General features: G+C 33.6%; 1 protein-coding gene across 1 annotated transcript in view; it reads left to right on the top strand.

Annotated features, from left to right (window-relative positions):
- The window catches only part of KIF6 (kinesin family member 6), a 173,181-nt gene that overhangs the window by 50,773 nt on the left and 102,865 nt on the right, over nt 1-19,543 (top strand). Inside the window, 2 exon segments of the mRNA XM_074925875.1 lie at nt 2,603-2,689; nt 7,631-7,734. Coding sequence (XP_074781976.1) covers nt 2,603-2,689; nt 7,631-7,734 — 191 coding nt within the window.

The raw sequence follows: 19,543 nt of genomic DNA, 5'->3' as shown, positions 1-19,543 counted from the left end.
AATAACATCAAAGCATTCTAATGCAAATAAACAAGAAAAAAAAAAAAAAAAACCAAAAACAACCAAAAAACTACTAAGCCTAAGACTGTTTTCTGAAATACAGTGGGAAGCATTGTACCATACTTCATCTAGTTGAAGACATTTTTTCTTTAGAAAATAGACTTTGCTGCTAAATGGAAACAGATTGTTCAGACTTGCAAACATGTAATTATGCAAGTATGATGTCTGGTTACAAATGCAACTGGATAAGTTTGTTAATGAATTTTAGGCTGTGTGGGATAGGCACCCTTTTGTATATCAGTTTGTCAGGTGTTTGTATTTCACATCGCAATCTAGGTTTCTATTTTGGAAATACATAGCCCAAGCAATTATCCAGAGTAGGCTACTGACAATTTCCATGTCCTTGCTTTAGCATATACCATCTACACAACAGACCTTCTTCAGTCCTCCCCAAAATAAATAAATAAATTCTTACCCTGCCTCCCAAAATCTGATACATGCAAGAAACCATACAGATGTTAAGTCATTTACTAAACATTAGTAAATATCAGAATTAGGATAGTTGCATAATTTTAATCTGGAGTTCTGTGAGTCATTATGCGTAGTTGTTTGGTTTGGTTTGCTTGTTTGTTTGGTTTTTTCCCTTGGATATACATTTCCTTCACAAAGGAAGCACAAGACAGAATTACCCCCCAGTATGAATAGAAGTTGTATAATAAAAGCAACTTTCTTAAGGACCCAACTTTGTCTCTTGGAATGAAAGCAAAAAAGCAGAGAATTCAAAGAAAGGGCACTCTCATGAAGAGGACAAACAGAATATTACTGTAGAGAACTAGATTATGTTTCTACTTCTACCAAAGAGTTTGTGTACAATTTCTCACATCACCTACATCACATTTTTTGTGCTAGTTTTGTGCTTGAAAGAAGATGCTGATTCTGAATTGTAGATATATTAATTATTATAGCTGTAACTGAAGTGGAATGGAAGTTGTTTTGAACAGAAGACTTCATAATGATAATAATCAAATATAAATTTTTTGGTAGTTTTAACTGCAGTTTTCCTTCTGTTTAGTGTAGTCATTCCACACACTTGCAGCAAAGAAGTACCTAGAGGATTAATTGATTAATTTTTGTGAAGCCCTCAGATACTGTAATGATAAGCATGGCAGAAAAAGTGGTTAGGAAGTTAGCAGCTGTCAGATTTGATTACCATTTTGATGGCATAGAATAAATATATCATCAGCTTACATATTGAACATTGAAGACTGAATTCATTAGCTACTCATTAATTTAACATATGCTTCACACTGAACCGGGCAAAGAGGTCTGGTGGAAATATATGTGTGTGTGTATCATACATATATTTGTACTTAATATATGTATAGAACTTAATTAAAATCCCATTAGCTGATCATCGTAACACGGGAACTGTACAGCAGAGGCAAACATAGAATCCAGCTAAGACTGGGTGGAGCTCTTTTAATTGTAAGGCCTTCCTTTCCTTTGCTTGAAAACTCTTTTTAGATTCTGTGTGTATACATTATGTCTTTGGCAGTAAACACTAGATCTTTCATCATGTAACCTTAATTCAGATACTACCCCTACAAGCACTGAAAGAGACAGAAGTCCTGTCCAATATATGACCATATATTTAAACTGATATTTTCATATGTTGGAAGACTGAAAACTGCAGAATTACTTTGATTCTGAAATATTTGTCTATAACAGTAGTAAAGTTCTCTTAGTGTGGAGATTATGTGTAAATTCTTATATTTTAAATGCAGACTGGCACATCTCAGAAAATTTTCTCATACAGTTTATCAAGCATATTGAAACTTCTAAGACTACTGCATGATGTTTTATTCTTTGATCTGAGAACAGTTGCTGGCTTTTTATGCATTAAGTAGATAAGTTCTTTAGCAGGGTCTGGCATGCAAGTATTGGCTGATCTCAAAGGAGGAATTCATTCTGTACCCTAGATGGGACTATACGCTGGTTGTCACAGTTTCCTCCACAAACTCAGTCTTGCATCTTTTTTCTGCCTTCCTTTCCTCCTGCACTCCATCTTAGCTCATCTGACAGATTTTTATCTGATATTATAGTTTTCCTCAATTCCTTCTAGTCCCACGCCTCCCAGCTTGTTTCTCATTTGTCCCAGACTTCCACTTTTCTTCCCTTCATCTCTTTTCCCAGACTTTTACATACACTTCTCTAGTCCCATTTTCACACACACACAAAAAAAAAAAAAAAAAAATTTATTAATTAGTCTTCTCTTTTTCTCAAAATTCAAGAATTTTTACCTTCTGAGTAGTACGGCTTTCTTATCCTTTAGTGCCAACTAGGGATTCATTTGAAACACAGCTGATCAGGAGATTGACTAGGTCAATAAAATATGTACTATGACTTGACAGTTTTGTATGTCACTGTCTTTAATATGCTAACCTAATTTCCCTTGAATATTGTTGTTTTGGAATATGAAATGATAGATTATTTCCGTAAAATATAGAATCTTAGTTGGATGACTTCATTAGCATTCTGTTCTACTTACCTGATGCAAAGCTAACTGAAATTTTTCTTTTTTCTTTTTTTTTTTCTCTTCCAGGAATCTATATCAACCTGCAGATTTGCACAGCGAGTTGCTCTGATTAAGAATGAAGCAGTTCTTAATGAAGAAATTGACCCCAGATTGGTGAGAGTTGTGTGGGGGCAGAGGAAAGGAGATTGCTTGTTTTAATAATCAATAGCAGTCAAATGGATGTTGAGGATTTTACACTGAATCATCCCATTAAATGGTTTTTAGATGCAAGCTCCAATCTTTTTTATAAAATAGCTACTATTTTTATTTTTTCTGTTTGAACACAGTTATAATTAAATGAACCTTTATAAAAGCTCTACAGACTTTCTCAACTCTTAGGACATCTGAGAGGCAACAGTCACATTCATTATCATCTTCTAAGATGTATTGTGGTTTTAACTCAGCCGGTAGCAAATAGCCACATGGCCAGTTGTTTACTTACCTCCACCCCCCACCTGATGAAATAGGGGACGGACAAAAAAGAAGAAATTTGTAGGTGAAATTAAAAAAAAATACTAGCAAAACCAACAATAATAGTAGTAATGGGAAAAATGCAGTAGTGGCTCACAGAATGGTGACCGGTACAGAGCCCATCCCCAGCAGTGATCTGACTGCACCGGAAGAACTCCGCCCAGCCAATCCAGAAACCAAAAGCAAAACAAGGCGTGTGAGAAAGTATATGCCGCCTATATTCTGAACTTTGACACATGACATGGAATGCTCCAATGGTTGATTAGGACCCAGCCCTTCAGCTGTGCTCCCTCTCATCCCAAGGAAAGTTAACTCTATCCTGGCCAAAACCAGGACAGTCTCCACCCCTTAATCCATACCATTGATGTCATGCTCAGGTTCCAAATACATTCTAAGGAATCACCACCCCTTTTCCCAGGTGTCACAGACTTTCCCTCAGTCTATGGGCCATCCTTCCAAAATGTCTACTGAGTTCATTTAGTTCATAACTTTGAGTTCCATCTGTCATGGCAGTCTTTAAGGCTGGAGGAATGAGGTGGAGTTGGCTCAGTTGGTAGAACAGGAGGCTTTGGATGTGGCTGGAGGATGTTTTGAGGCACCAATTGCAATAACAGGGGTATTTGGCAGTTCAATTCATTGGCTATTTTCACCCGAAATCAAATCTCCCTGAAGCACATATTGGACTTCTCCATCCTCCGAGTGCTCCCAGGTCCTTGCGCAAAAGTGATCCCACGCATGGGTTTACCTTTACCTGATGCAGGAGTAACCCAGATGGTCTTCCCCAGCATATATTTCATGCGCACTACGAGGGCTTTATCACCATCTACACTATGTCTCTCCCCTATTTCATGAGGGGGCAGGAGGAGTAAACAACTGGCCACATGGTGACTTGCTGCCCTCTGAGTTAAAACCACAAGGTGTTAGTTTCTAAATCATAGTAACAGATAGTTGGATGTCTCTTAAAAAATCTAAGGTTACTAGTCACTTGATGAAGGCACGCTGCTGCACTGAAATAGTTTGTGTATTAGAAAGCAAAGAAACATACAGATACAGATTGGTCAAAGGAACATTTTAGCTAGAAAGAACTCTGTAAAGTTACCATTAGGAAAAAAGGAAGACAAGTAAATGAGGTGTAGAAATAGGATTTCCACACTAAAGCATTAAACTGATTTCACAGCCCAAAGAGTAGCAGAGGAGCTCTGCAGAATGGATTGGGGATTTAAGAATTGCAGAGAAGGATAGAGGTAATCATATTGGTAAAGCACAAAGCATAAACAAGTTTCTTCTTTTAATATGCATTAATTTTTTTTTTCTTTTAGTATTTGGTTACTCTTTCCTTTGAAAGATTTTATATGCCTCTAGTTTGTTACATACCAGATTTATTTGAAGATGTGCTTTGTAATGAGAAGTTCTGCTGTATTAAAAGTCCTTTGTTATATTTAATGTTCTGCATTACCTGGAAAATTTCTTTTGTAAATGCTAAGTACACCTATTAAGGATTGATTAATTCAACATAGTATTGCAGATAATGATAGCTACTGGATCAGCTGGGTTGTACACTGTATATCAAAGATGTTTTCTGATTTGGAAATGTTTGACTGAGGTTACACTGACCACGCCAAAGCTGCATATATGGATATAATGAAGAAAGAACTATGGATGCATTTCAGCACACCCTCTGTCTCTGTGACAGAGACATCAGATGTAAAATAAATTCAGATTATACTATTACATTATTCTGTTTATATAAAGACAATATTTAAAACAATGTTTAACATAATTATAAATTTGAACTGCGCTTTTCACCTCTAAAAATATAAAATCTGAATGAAATATTGCTAATCTCAGTGGTCCTGTATGTTTTATGATATACTAATTGCATCATCATTCTTTTTAGTGGGCAACATTATTACTGTATTTCTAAATTTCTTGTGAATAATTTACAATTACAATTTTTATGCATTTTGTTCTTATATGACCTTCTGAGCTGGCTAGGAAAGGCTTTCCCCTTGAATACTAAACTGCAGAATGCTAGATTATATTATGTAAGAAGCATTTATTGTCTAAAAATTAGGGGATTAGATGGTTGATTATTTCATTCATTGTTACTTGATGGTAATTAGCATATTTCAGTTACTGTTAATGATTGTGCTTTTATTTTCTCTTGTCCTTGAAGTTCAAAGGGAATAGGAGATTCTTGTCAGATTTTCTGCTTTTTTGCGCTTTTTTTATTATTTTATTTATGTTTCTTTCCTAACAATTTATAACAGTAACAGCATCACAAAAAAAAAAAAAGGAAAAAAAAAAAAAAGAGCGGCTAAAAAATAAACACAGTAAGCACTGAACAACTTCTTCATTTCTGTCTGTCCATCCTTTTTTTCTTTCCTATGTAGGCTTTATAGTAGCAAATCGTGCAAAACATTTCTTCCATGGCCACAAAAGCCTTTGATTGAGGTGGAACACATGCAGGCTCCTGAACATTTACTACATCCTGTGGAGCTATACTCCACGAGTTTGGTATGTCTCGCTCTGCAGGATCATTTAGCAAGTAAAGCAAAAGTGGACTCATGAGAGTTAGAAAACCATCCCATCTTGTGGAAAAGTCAGGGGAACACAGGTACCTAGACTTTATATGTCTCTGTGCTCATTGTGGAATTTGTTGCCCATCTTAACTACCTAAAGTACATTCCCAGGGTGCAACTTGATTATTCATTAAAGTGCTGGACTTATAATTTTTTTCATAAAATCAAATGCCATTTATTTGCAGTATTTATCATCTGTAAGTTGAATTCATGCTTTATAAAAAACATGCATAATAACTCTTGATAGATCTGAGTTAAGTCTCACTGTTATGTAAACTTTATTCTTCATAATGGAGACTTCCTGACTGTATCTTACTAAGAAGATGAACTTGTACCCATTGTACATTTTAAGCAACTCAGCTTTGAACCTCTCTCACTCATGACCGAAGGATTTGGTTTAAACTGAAAACGAAACTGTTGAGCCTGAATTAAATCTAATCTCCTTTGGCATTCATTTAAAAATAGAAATTAAAATATTATGCTTCTGGACATTTTTGTTTGTCTTAATACCTGCAAATCAATCTTTCATCCATATCCTGAAAATTATATTTCTGTTGCTGTCAGATTCAGGTTAATCATGCTGACAGATCTGAACATTGAACAGGGATGGTACTATCAGTTCAGCTTTCTGCCATTTTTTACTCCAGCCCCAAATTTTATTTTATTGACTCAGTAATTGGCACAGAATACATCAGAGTATGGCACCAATGTAAGGCAACCTAAAATCAGGTTAAAATGTTTTGCCTGCAATATTCTTGAAGTACTCTTGCAACATCTGTAATTCACCACCTTAATAGATTATTAAACAAAATATTATAAGATAGCCTTTCATACTTTATAGTCACAATTATGTTGCCAATAAGTTTAGATAAAAGAAATCATATGTATGTTTAGAGTATTTTGATTTTTAAAGTAAAAATGCTCATTCAACATTTAGGAAGCCGTGGTTAAATTTAAACATTAAAAGAAATACAAATGTTTGAAGGAATTTTAACAACCAGTAAAAACGTGTTATCAATTTCAACAATCTTATTTCTAGAAGGCCATGCAATCAAGAATGATACATTTTTCCTTGAAAATATTATTTTCTTGGAAACTTATTTTGCACATGGAATCAGTTTATTCATATTCATCTACAAATATCGACTCCTGATACATTTGAGCATTTATGAGGTGATGCATCATTGAAATGATTAATCATTAAGTATCCAAGAACTTGCTCATTCATGGTTTAGACTTACAGATTTGCATATTGTTCCTGATTTGTAGAATTTGGCCTTTGGAGGCTAAAGATTTGTAAAATATGCTTTTTATACAGATACCTTTTCCAGAAGTATAGTCTCCAATAATGAGCTATTAGAATTTTAAAATCTAGTACAGTTCTCCAAGTCACTTTCTCAGTCATTGCTATTCATTAATGCAATTTAATTTCATTATGTTGATTTATATTATTAGTTTGTTGTTAGCAAGTGATACATCCTATAATTATACCATGCTGTTAATTATAATGAGTGGATGTTACATGAAAAAGAAGAAAAGATTAAAATACAAAGCAATTGTTTTGGAATTTGTTTCTAAAGGAAAGGTAAAAAAAATAATCACTGTTAGTGTGTAGTTGTCCTTTCTCTAACAAAGATATCAGTTCTATTTTAAATGTGTTTTCATTACTAACAGGCAGAACTAATGAGTCTAAAAGCTCTTTTTATTCCTATGGCAAATTATTTTTCTCTTTTACAAATAATCTTTTTAAATCTTTCTGTACAGCCATGTCTTCTAACACAGAAAATTTACTGAGTTTGGAAACCTTTTTTTGGTTTTATAAATGGAAAAGGAAAAAAAAGTGTTTGGTGTATTTAAGGCATTGGACTGTTTTTTAAAAAGAGATGTTGTTTAAAAAAAAAAAAAAGTATAATATTTCCCTAAACTCAGCCTTCTGATACAAAAACCATAAACTAGCTATTAATTTGTAGGTGATACTTGGTTTATGCCTTTCTGTTTGTAGATGATTGTGCAGCTGAAAAAGGAGATCCAGGAGTTGAAGGATGAGCTGGCACTGGTGACTGGCAAACAAAGAACATCAGAGCTTTCACAAGAAGAGCTACTTCAGTAATGGCTTACATTGTTTTCATTTTCTTCTTTTGTGGTGATACTTTTCATCAGTTTCTTTGTTGGCATAAATATTTAAATTCATCTCAGAGTTTTAAACTTCTCTGAGTGAATAATAAAGTGAAGTTAGGTGCCAGGTTAGAATGGCAGTTTTCCATTAAAAGCTCTGTGAGGCTGCTGGCTGTGTTTTTGCAGCCTCAGCTTTAAGGAAGTGAAGTAAACGCAAAGGATGGGAATGCCTGTCAGATGCCAGGCAAAAAGAAATGTTGTATAATAGTACAGAATTAAAAAACAGTCTCTCTCAAAACTGGATATATGATCTGAGTAGAATTCAAGAAATATTCTTTGTGCTGAGAAGTATCCTGCTGCAGTGTTAGTTTGACATAGGCCAAGAGAAATCTTGCATTTCTGATGACAATGTCTTAAAAGCCAAATAGTCAATTTTTTTACTGAGTATGCTATTGAAAATGGATGATTAATTCACATAAGTGTTGTAACATCTTACAGCTTTTTGTAACATATCAGTACAGCATGTAAGAGCTTTCTATGTATAATGTAGAAATATTTACTTAGATCTAAATGTTCACAGTAACTAAATTCAATTCCCAGTTTTGAAAAATTAATTGATCCTGTAAAATGGAATTTAATCTCTGCCTCATCTGTATAAAGAAAGTAGTAACTGCCTAGAGATTTTGTTTGGTTAGTATATTAATGGTAACTAAATTGAAGCTGTGAGAATTTTTAGTCTTGTTTTAATTTCTCTTGGAACTGGTCCAGAAGAAAACTACTAGTGCTAACAATTTCCCCTGACATCCAGGGTATTCTGGAAACATGAGGACAAGTTTCTACCTCGAACCTTGAGTTTCTCATGTAGATTGTTGCCATTATTCATTCTTGGTTTTGATTGTTTTATTGTATTTCAGAAAGTAAATTATATCCATACTGAGGATGAGGAGCTAGATAACATTATGTATATATTTCTTTTACACCATTAATCTGAGTAATTTTCAACATAGACAGTTTAGCAGTATAATCTTCTAACTAGAAATGTCCCCTCAGTTCCTACTGGGTTAATATTTATTTATCATTCTACCCAAAACTATGTGAGTCAAATGCTCCAAAAACATTGCAGGGTAGCGCTGGAGATGACAAAATCAACCCATAGAAAGAAAATTAAAGAAACAACAAGAACAGAGGGGTATCTTTCTTTTTCTTTACATGTAAAATTAAATGCCCTTACTAGCTAGTCTCTTTTTACCCTGACAGAACTAGTCCTTCAGAAGATGATTGACTCAGTGACTTTTTTCAGATATACTTAAATGATCTATATATTAACTGAAAGGTGTACTTTCCTAAAATTATTATAAAAATCTGTCACATGAATTTTCCACTGTGGTCTTGTTTGCTCTTTAGTTTGTACAGGGAAACTGGGTTTTTGGAAATAATTAGTGGGGTTTAGGCCACACATGGACCTTACCTCCTAAGATTTCCTACCTGACTTTTTCCTATGAGAATGGCAGTCTTATAAATGTAAATGAGTTCACAGTTGGTGAAAGTTTTTAGTACAAATATGCAAAGGAAGACTAGGAACATACCATCTGCATACAGTTGCACTATAGAGTACATCTGGGAGGCCTTGTTTAAGAAATGTGTGACTAAAAAGTATGTCAATTGTATGTTTTTCATTTTTATCTATATAGCACAATATATAGTCCATTACATTGTCAGATTCTTCTGAGATCATGGCAGGGAATTTTGCATTCCCTTCCTCCAGAAAGATGCAGGGAGGAGATTTTATTGAGTTTATCCCTGTAATAAGACCCAGAAGGCAAAATAACTTTGGAGGACCTCAGCTATATTAGGACAACACAAATTTTTAATTTTTTTAAATTTATTATTTATTTATGTTTACTCAGGCTCATGTAGCGTGTGTGTTCGTTGTTTCAGAAATAAATTCTTTCTTGGAACAAATGCTCTACAATTAAAATATAGAACAAAACTTGAGTACTGCTGACTGAAATACAATACTTTTCCCAAAGATGATAATAAATAAGATGGACCTCAAACAACTAACTTCATCAGCCATAAATGCCTTATAGACGCCTTCTTCAAAGGTCATTATTTTTAGTATAGGCTTAAAATGGAAAAAAGAGGGTTTTATGGGTAGCATAGTTTGAAGCAGAGCGTGGAAGATACTGCTAGAGAATAACTGTCATATACGTGAGTCAGACTGGCTTATTAATGCTGTAGTTGAATGGAATGTTGAAATATAAGTCAATCTTTTTTTAAGCTGCTCAAGTGGGAGTAAATATCAAATGTCAGGTTTTATGAGTTTATCATTTGTATGTGTTCTTGCAAGCAGAGTATTCACAGGTAAACAACCTATGTGGACTAAATGTCCAAATGAGAGTATAATGAAATGATAGTACAAAAAGCCACTACTGCAATGAGAATTGTTTTCAACCTTTCTGTGATTTTGAACACATACATTTTGAGCTCACTTTCCTATTGTGATAATATTTGTGACCATGCTGGTTTACATGTCTCATCCTCTTGTTCATGAATGTCCTGAGTGTTTATGAAAATCAAAAGATAGCATCTAAGTGTTCTGTCCCTGTCAGAGTCTAACAGCAAATCTTTGTGTCAATTCTGTTTATTGAGACTGACCATCTGAGTTTGGAGCTACTTGTTATCTGGAGAGTTTGTTCACATTAAAGAATAAATATACAAGTGACTAGCCCAAACAGAAGTACTGACCTGGATGGGGGCTGATAAAATCATTATTTACCATTTCTGGAAAATGTCTATGTTGTGGTTTGCATCTAGTTTTGCATCTATAATGAAACCTAAATAATATTACTTAGTGCGAGACCTATGGGTCAGATTATTGACAGAAAAAAGAGGAAAATAAACATGTTATAGGTGATAATGTAACATACTGTATTTTTGCAGTTTGGAGTCAACACCCAAGAATGGTTCTTAGGTGAGTGATACAATAGGGGATTCCAGACAGAATAATAATTTCTTTTTAATTGATGCTTTTTTAATATGCCAAAGAGGAAATTATAGTTAGGGTCATTATGGATTTCAAATAATGTTTAGACATTTCTGCTTAGTTAGGATATCGTCTGCTTAAACTTAAATAAATTGTATTCTTTGATTCTGAACACAAATGATCAAAGGTACAAAACATGTCAAAGAAAAACTCCATGCACTAAGTACATATTTGTTTTGTTTTCTCTGCACAAGTCATCTCAGGCACTTTTCAGTAGAAGATAGATGCTAAAATGAAACTGGGTCCAGTGTTACATGTGTAGAACCAATAATATGTTGTTAGTCTAATAAAATGCTTATGGTAATTCATAGGGTTTTTGTTCTCTACATATGTTGCAGGAAATAAGTGTTAGTGATTGCCCTGGAAATAAGTATTAATATTATGTTAAAATGATATTTTGTATATTTCTTGACTTACTAAGTCAAGAAATGCCAAACATTTCTTACAATAATGAGGTCATTCCACTTGTTTCCTTTCAGGGCATTCCAAAATAAATCAGTGGGCTACTCAACACAGTTGAAATTGCTAGATGTTTCAAGTTAGTATGTGAATAAGCTTTAGTTCATTCTTCTTTTTTTTTTTTCTCAATTCTTATTTTACTATTCTTTATTATTGTTGTTATTATTATTCATTTAATAGAAGAAAAATAACATCTGTCAAATAGGCTTTCCTTATAACCACTATAATGTCACATTGACATTCACTAAGTTTAAAACAAAATGAAAAACAAACGCTCTTGACTTTTCTTGTGAAGGCTAAATTATAATACAACATAATTTAACAATCCTGTGAATAAAACTACAGCTGTCTGGAATTCCTACTTCAGAATTCTGTGTTAGATGGTAAGCATTTACATTACTATGTCATATATTTTATTATTTTATTCTCATAAATGTAAACATACATGAATTCTGCTGCTCTCATTTAGTTTATTTAAAAAACACAGCATAAAAAATTCAGCTAGACTACATAAGTGGTTCAGAACATAGTTCATAAAATGCTTCCAAAGTCTGAATTGCTTGCTTTGGATCTTACCATCTACTTCCTCAACTGTAAAGGGCTGATCTCTAAATATTTCTTTGAGCTGGAGAATTAGTTTCTTGTTTAAAAAGAAAAAAAAGAACACTTTAGACTATTTTTTTTAAATCTAGAAAATAACATCATACATCCCAAATAGAAGGAAATTGTACTCTTGCAGACTTCTGTATTATGCTTTAGAAGAGAATTAAATGGCCTTCAGATGATTTTTTTTTTTTTTTTTTTTTTTTTTTTTGGTGAGAAGCATGCCAAAAGTAAAAGGGAGAGTCCTTTTTGTTTGAGCCATTTGGGATTCTTTTTTGTTGTTGTTCTTATAAATGAGTTCACTAGCAATTTACAATGTGTGCCCAGAAAGTCAGGATTTCAAATCAAGGTCCTGTGTTCCAGAGCACCCACGCTTCCAGAGCTTTTGCCAGTTGGAATTCTCTAGGAACAGGACCGGAAGTACTGGCTTAGCACTTTAATTTATTAATAACTTTACCTTATTTTTTTCAGATACATATGTTATTACAGATACTTCTATTTTTTACTTCAACAGCCATATATTGTTCATCTTGCTCAAGTCCTGGATTTCTCATTATTTCTTTCTGTCTTTCATTTTTCTGTTTCAACATTGTGACATCTGTATGCTATCACGGTATTAACAATATTGCACTGTTGTACAATATAGAGCTTTAACAGTTACTCATCCTTAAGCTGTCAAACAAATGGTTTCATTTACAAAGCAGAGCAAATGTTCTTATTTGCTGATGTCAGTGTTCAATTTCTGTTGCAAGGTGGAAGAAATGGAAGCATATTACCTTGCCTTATGTCAACACAGCTTTGCAGACAGATTTGTGTAGAAGTTAGCAGACTGGCTGAGATAAGCTCTGTAGGCAATATTCAAGAGAAAAGAAGCTACTTTAACTATACAGTAGTCTTAAAATGTTTCACATTAACTTCTAGCTTAGACGCCTGGTTTAGAATGCTATTAAATCAACCTCTAGAGGGCATTTTTTCTTACATATTATAAAATCTTTAGTGGCGGCATGGAAAGTTCAGATTACTAATGCAGGTACCTAAACTGGATGCTTAAAATGTAAATACTTTTATTTGATCTTGCTATTTTGTTCCGAGGTCACTGAAAATAGAAAAAGAATTATTTAAACTGATCACCTTTTACATTGAAACTACCGAGAGATATTTTAAAAGTCTTTTCAAAGATTAGCAAGTTTGTTGTTTTACCATGGGGATAAGAAAAAAAGAAGAGACTGCATACTATGTCCTGTTTTCTAATGTTCAAAACTACACCAGTCATCTAATGTAACATGGTTTCAAGAAAAGTACTGAAATATAGTGTAACTCATATTGATGAGGTGTATGGAAAGAGTGCATAGCTGAATTTAATTATTAAGATGTTTGAAAAAATCTTGGAGCCAATTTCCAAACATGTATGTTCAAAAGTGTCAGATCATAGGAGATTTTTGAATCTCACTGAAATTTGTTAAATGCTTGGTCAGCTGAGTTGCTTCTGAACATACAACTAAATACCTGTTTGCATCTGTTGGCACTTTAAATGCTTTTTGCAGATCTCTTTCTTCTGAGCCTTTACATCTAATTAACAACCTGTAAGTAACATTTTTCACAATTTTTTCAAAACTACCTCTTCTATACTTAGGAATGTATCAGTATGCATCTGTACGAGTCCTTTTGAGTTCTTTGGGTAGTTTTTATGCTTGTCCTAGGTTCATTCTTTTTGTATCAATTTCTTTCTGCCTTTTCCTCATATTTATATTTTTCAAGTTTAGGTAAACTGAAGCTTAGTTTTCTCTTGCTACTTTTAGATATTATCTAGAGATTAGAATATGACTACTGTTATGGCCACAAATATTAGCTGGCAGTGAGTAGTTTTTCTTTATGTGCTTTTGGTTTGTTATTATAAATTGTTGTTAAAGAATGAAATCATCTAGTCAGCAGGCTACTTGACAGGTTTCTTCTTCGCAAAAAATTTGCATGTATAGTATTAGTATAGGCATTTTTTTCCCTGTATAAGCCAGTCTTGGTCTTTTTATAGTCCATGCTAAATCTCCCCTCGACTTACTGATACAAAGATTTAGATCTGTGTACCTTTCATCATTGGAATGAATAATTTTCAACTGTGTGGAAACTGTTTACATCTGTTCACCACATTGTAGCCATCTAATTCAGAAGCATCTCCTCACATAAGGAGGTGGCAAAAATGGCTTTGCCCATATGTCTAATAAAAAAAAAAGGGAGGGATTATATCTGTAATAGAAGATGTAAGCTTCTCTACTGTGCAGTACAAGTGTTTAATGGTAATCATTTATCAGTTTGATAATGTTTGATTGCTTTACAAAATTAGAAGCCCTATTTTCAAATTTTTTCCCCTCAAATAACTGAACCTGATTCAACTGAAACAAAAATCTGAATGTTCCATGCCAGTTTGAATTGAGGTAATCTCTTTGGATGCCAGCCTATTGGCTATGTAAAGAAGCCAATCCAAAGAAATACTAATTGTTGCCTGTAATATTAACAAAATATATGGTATTTCAAAAATCTGATTCTACTCGTTATCAATAGGGAAGAGTGTGCTTTAGCTCTATTATCAGTTATTTTATAATCATTTGGACCCTGCTGAAAATACTAGATAATTAGGAATAGAATGTTAGGAAAGACCATTTGGTCTAGCAAACATGTTCATACTAGACCAATAAATACAGCCAAGATTCAATATATATGAAAATCAGTTTATCTCTATACATGTAAATCATTGGCCAGATTGCTGTGCTCTCTATTTTCATCTGTTCTTTTTACATTTCTAAATATGAGAACTTCAAATTTTTGCTATGTCTGTGGCTCTTTGGTTTGGGGTTGTATTTTGTTTTGTGAGATATCATGACTTCCTTTTCAGGAACATTACTGTGTTGATAACATTATTCAAATCTTATAAGCTTTTTCTTTTCACCATTTAAGAGGATTTCTATCTATGCAGGCTTGAGAGGCTTGAAAATTTAAAAATCATAATATTTGCTTCTGGAAGTATCATAGGATTCACTTCATCATACCAACTCAAAGTCCAAAAGTTTTTCAAACTTTAATATATAATAGAAATCTCCAAAATCATCTTTAAGAGCTTCAAATTACAGCAGTGATAAAATTTTGCAAATCTGAAGCATTTGTTTTCAAGAATAATTTAGTCTTGTAGGTACTTTGATTTCAGATTATTTCCAGTGATGTTTCTGAGGCCTTCCAATTCATTACCTGAAACTTCTAAGAGTTTAGTTAACATCTTGCAGGATCAGTCCCCATATATATAATGTCATTGGATTAAAAATTCTGGATTAGTGCATGATTTCTAGAGTATCTACATAGTTCTCATAACCTAATATTCTGTGAATCTCTTAGATAACTTGATGTAATTGCCTGTTACATGGATGCACAAATTGAGGTACAAACAAAGGAAGTGAAATGTCTATGGACATTAGGTTTACATTTCCTTATTCTCATTCAGTTTTCTATTACCTGGCTATATGAAACAGTTCCATCATTTGTGGACTATTCTTTGTCTTTGAATAATCTACTATGAATACAAGAAATTTAAAATATTAGAAAATTACCCCCAAAGTTGTTTGTTGGTTGTTTTTTTTTTTTTTTTTAAATGTGTAATTTGGGAGGAAGCCTGCAATGAAATAAAGATTTACATATTTTATCAGAGTTCATGCAGACCTACTTCTGTTTCACTTCATCAAGAATATTGTGTTTGGATTTTTTTCTTTTTTTCCCCCCTCACAGTTATTTTGTAGTGGCTAGCTGGAGGAATGTCTGCCAGAAGTGTCAGTTGAGTCTCCATCTGTCTGACTGACTTTGCCATTAAGAATGACTCCTGAAGAATAAGTGGTACCTCAGAACCTAGCCTTTAGTTTCAAAAGCTTTCCTAAAACAAACAAACAAAAAAAGCAGAAGTTCTTCAACTTACAGCAATTACTTTAGTTTCACCCATAATTTTGTTTCTTAAAACACAGTTGCTAGTATAATTCAATACCATTATTTACAGGCTGGTTTAGAACGCATTTTCAGTTTAGAGGATGAAACCCAACCTCACAATGAATTTATAGTGTGCAATTTTACTATTGCTTGACTTCCACACACATGTACATGTAAGCACTTCACTAGGAACTGTATTATGTTTAGACTTTTTCATTTCATTGCAATCAGTAGCCAAAAGGGGGTCTTTGTCTTTACTGTCTTTTTTTTCAGTTGTTAGAGCACTGTATAGATATTTAAAGTGAAAAAAGTGTAAAGATCTTCCAGAGTGTAGAAAGACACTCAAGGACTTATTGATCTTACTTCTCTGCTCTAAGATTGCACCAAATCAATGCAGCCTATTCCAGGGCTATGTTAATAAAGCTATTCTTACAAATATCTACTGAGGGAACTATACAAAGGTTTAGGTAACCAGTTCCACTATTTATTTACCTTAATTATTACTAGTTAATTAAAAAAAAAAAAGTTAACTCACTTTTGTTAAATTAGAGGTCAAGCAGTTATTTCTGGATACAGAACATAGCATTATCCTCTATACATGTAGATTATGTTAGGCAATTGCTGTCATGTCCACTACACATCAGCAATGTATTACAGCTCTTCTCAGTGCATGCTCAGATGCATTCTGTGTACTTTATCTTCTTCGTCATGCTGTTAGCAACAATGCCTGGAAATAACTTCCCTTTTTTCTTCGGTTCTCCATAACATTATTGATAAAATTTGCTGCTTAGAATCTCCATGGTGTTCCCATATTGATGCACACACACCTGAAGCTAACTTATATAATTAGCTCTTATGAAATATAATGGCAATTCTTCTTCAATTATCATGCACATTTAAGTAAATGGATTCATAAATATATGGAGATGTGGGGTTACTTTTTTTTAATAACACAAATATCATTATTAAACTTAAAAGATAATTTTCAAAAGTAATATATAAAGAAAAAAAATTATATGGACTATGTTACCAATAGGAAAGCTATTGCAAAAGTAGGTAAGCAAACTTCTGTAAACTCTCTGACTACCTCAAGTGTTTCAGTAGCTTCTTTGTTTGCAGCCTGTTTTTCATAAACTTGGATTTCCATTTTGGCTTGTCACAGAGTTCACAGCTGACACACAAAATTAATTATTCTTTAAGCAAACTTAATTTTGATACATAATATACAGTGTCAGTGATCAGGGGTTAAAAGGCAAGCTCTCCCAGAAATGAATCATGGCACATAAAGCAAGGTCAAAATGAGTCCTTCCAAATCTGTGTTTTGAGACCATGCATCCTGCATGCTATTGAGAGCCCTAAACCTTAAAAACATACTCTCAGTTGGCTAGGAGTCCTTTTCTGATGCATTTCAGCTGTGTAATTTGCATCCTGGGTCGTGCAAACATATGACTGATTCAGAAGTGAATTTTTTTTAAAATGATGGAAGTCTGTTATTTTAATGATCAGGCAAAACTGAAGTAGCACAGTGCTCATCTATTCACTCTGGAGTTGGGCTATCAGAAAAATTGCATGGAATCTAAAGTAATGTGGATAGAAAGCTTCTGTGATTGATGTGTGGTCTAAATGGTAAGCAGGCTTTGTTAAAAAAGAATTCCTGAAGGGTAAAAAGTAACAGAAGAGAAATGAAGTTGGTAATGTAAAATGTCTGTAAGCTGCAGCACAGTATGTTTACATTATTTGTGAAAGAACTATAAAGACTGTAAATGCTAGACCAAGAATCTGGGACTGACTCACAGTCACTAACCAGAGAGCACTGTTAGTTTAACACATTTCCATCCCAACTATTTATGACTGCTTTACTGTGAGTTTTCTTCCCAGTGTCAGCATAAGAACAGACTTGTGCTTGACACAGCTTGTGTTTTCAGGGTCTGGTGTTGTGATTCAAACTCACCTGGATCAGCACCATAATACCTTCTTTTTGTACTATGTTAATATGTATAAGACCACTATCAAAATGAGTTTTAAATTAATCTCATAAATGGTATGATACTGTTCCCCTGGCATTGACTTAGAACATGATTTTTTGTGTGCATGGAATTTTTTACTCATGTTTTGTTTTTCTTTTTTTTTTCTGATGAGTACTGAGAAAGAAAACACAATATTTACTGTTGTTTTTCACAGAAAATGGGTCTTTGTTTGATACTTTCATATTCTTCCTCCTTCGGGGAATTTCTGTTGGGAAAACTATTCTTCCTGATACAGCAGGGTTCTGGCAATAAGCTTCAGAACGCCCTTGCTCTTCTTAGTGTAAGTTAGTCGTGCTGTTCTTAGGGTAGAACCTCATGGTCCTAAAAGGAAGAATGGAGACATATGGAAAATACCTTTTTAGGCTTCATCTAATGTAACTAGATTAAATAATAAATATTTAATGGTCTATAACTTCCTTTATCTAACAACATACAAGAGAAAAGGAAAAAAAAGGAACAATTTTGGATCTCCAGAAGTTAGAAGAATCTTCATCTGACACTGATTTTAAATATTTTTTTCCTGTCATGTGAAATTAGCTATGATTATCGATGCTCCAGATTTGATTAGCACAAATTCTGCATGAAAACATTATTGAGAGCCTTAGTATGCTAAAACTAATGAAGAATGCAGCAGCCAGCTTGATAATGGTATTAACTACAACAAATAAAAGACTGTTCGTTTAATATTTGTTTCCACACAGAACTGGGGATTTTAGCATTTCTAAATTGTACTTCTAGGGTTCTTTAATGTTAGTTTAGTACTTTCAGTGCAAGTATCTTGTGGGGAGGTACTTCTATTTCAGATTAATGTGGCCTTTTCTGATGTAACTCAGTGTAACAAAAAACCCTCAGATTTGAATAACTTAAATTGACCATCTTACATTAAAGAGTATCAAATTCTGAAATAAAGATGCATGCTGCATATTTCTGCTGAAGCAATTAAGTGTGACTTGTAAGCAATTCAGTAATTTTCAATTCTGTGTTTGTAACTAACCCCATAATTAGGTTTCCATTGAATTTCAGTTAATTAAACAGTTTCCATCTTTGCTTTTTCCCATCCAGCTGAGTGCACTTCAACTTTCTAAACTGAGCAGTGAGGAGACTGGGGGATAAATATTTTTTATAAAAGTCTTTCCACTGTGAAATAGAATTCCTGGTGTTGATCTTCAGATGACAGTACAGAGACCATTTCTTTATTCAGGTTTCGGCTCCAGTGAGTGAGAGGTATCTGTTACTAGGCTTTTTGTTATTTCATTACTAGGTCTTTGTGTTGATTAATTTTAATTTTAGTTGGTGGGTTATTGTTTTTCTGCTGATGGATGCCTTACAAAGGGCTTGTAATAAGCTTATTTTTAAGTTAATAATAAAGAAATAGAATACCAAAACAGGAACTTGTTTCTTCAGCAGTCCATCTCTCATATAAGAATAAAGTCCAGTACTGCTGTAGTGCTAGTCTTTATAAATAATGTCAAGAAGGAAAAAATAATCTCATACTGCAAACAGCAGTGTTCATAAATACTGTGGAAGGGGGGGTTGTATTGTTCTTGACTGATTATTTTTTTCTTATTGATCCTATCTGGTTTTCATCGTAAGCCTTAACAAAAGTGTGTTGAGCTTTTTTCCTCCCCACCAGTTTATGAGTTACCTTGGCACTCTCAGCCATATCATAGAACCTACGTACATGAACATCTGATTTTTCTAAATT

The sequence above is a fragment of the Athene noctua genome, chromosome 1 (assembly GCF_965140245.1).
Source record: "Athene noctua chromosome 1, bAthNoc1.hap1.1, whole genome shotgun sequence".
Lineage (NCBI taxonomy): Eukaryota > Metazoa > Chordata > Aves > Strigiformes > Strigidae > Athene > Athene noctua.
Note: the sequence above shows the minus strand (reverse complement) of the source record. Positions and strands in the feature narration are given on the sequence as shown.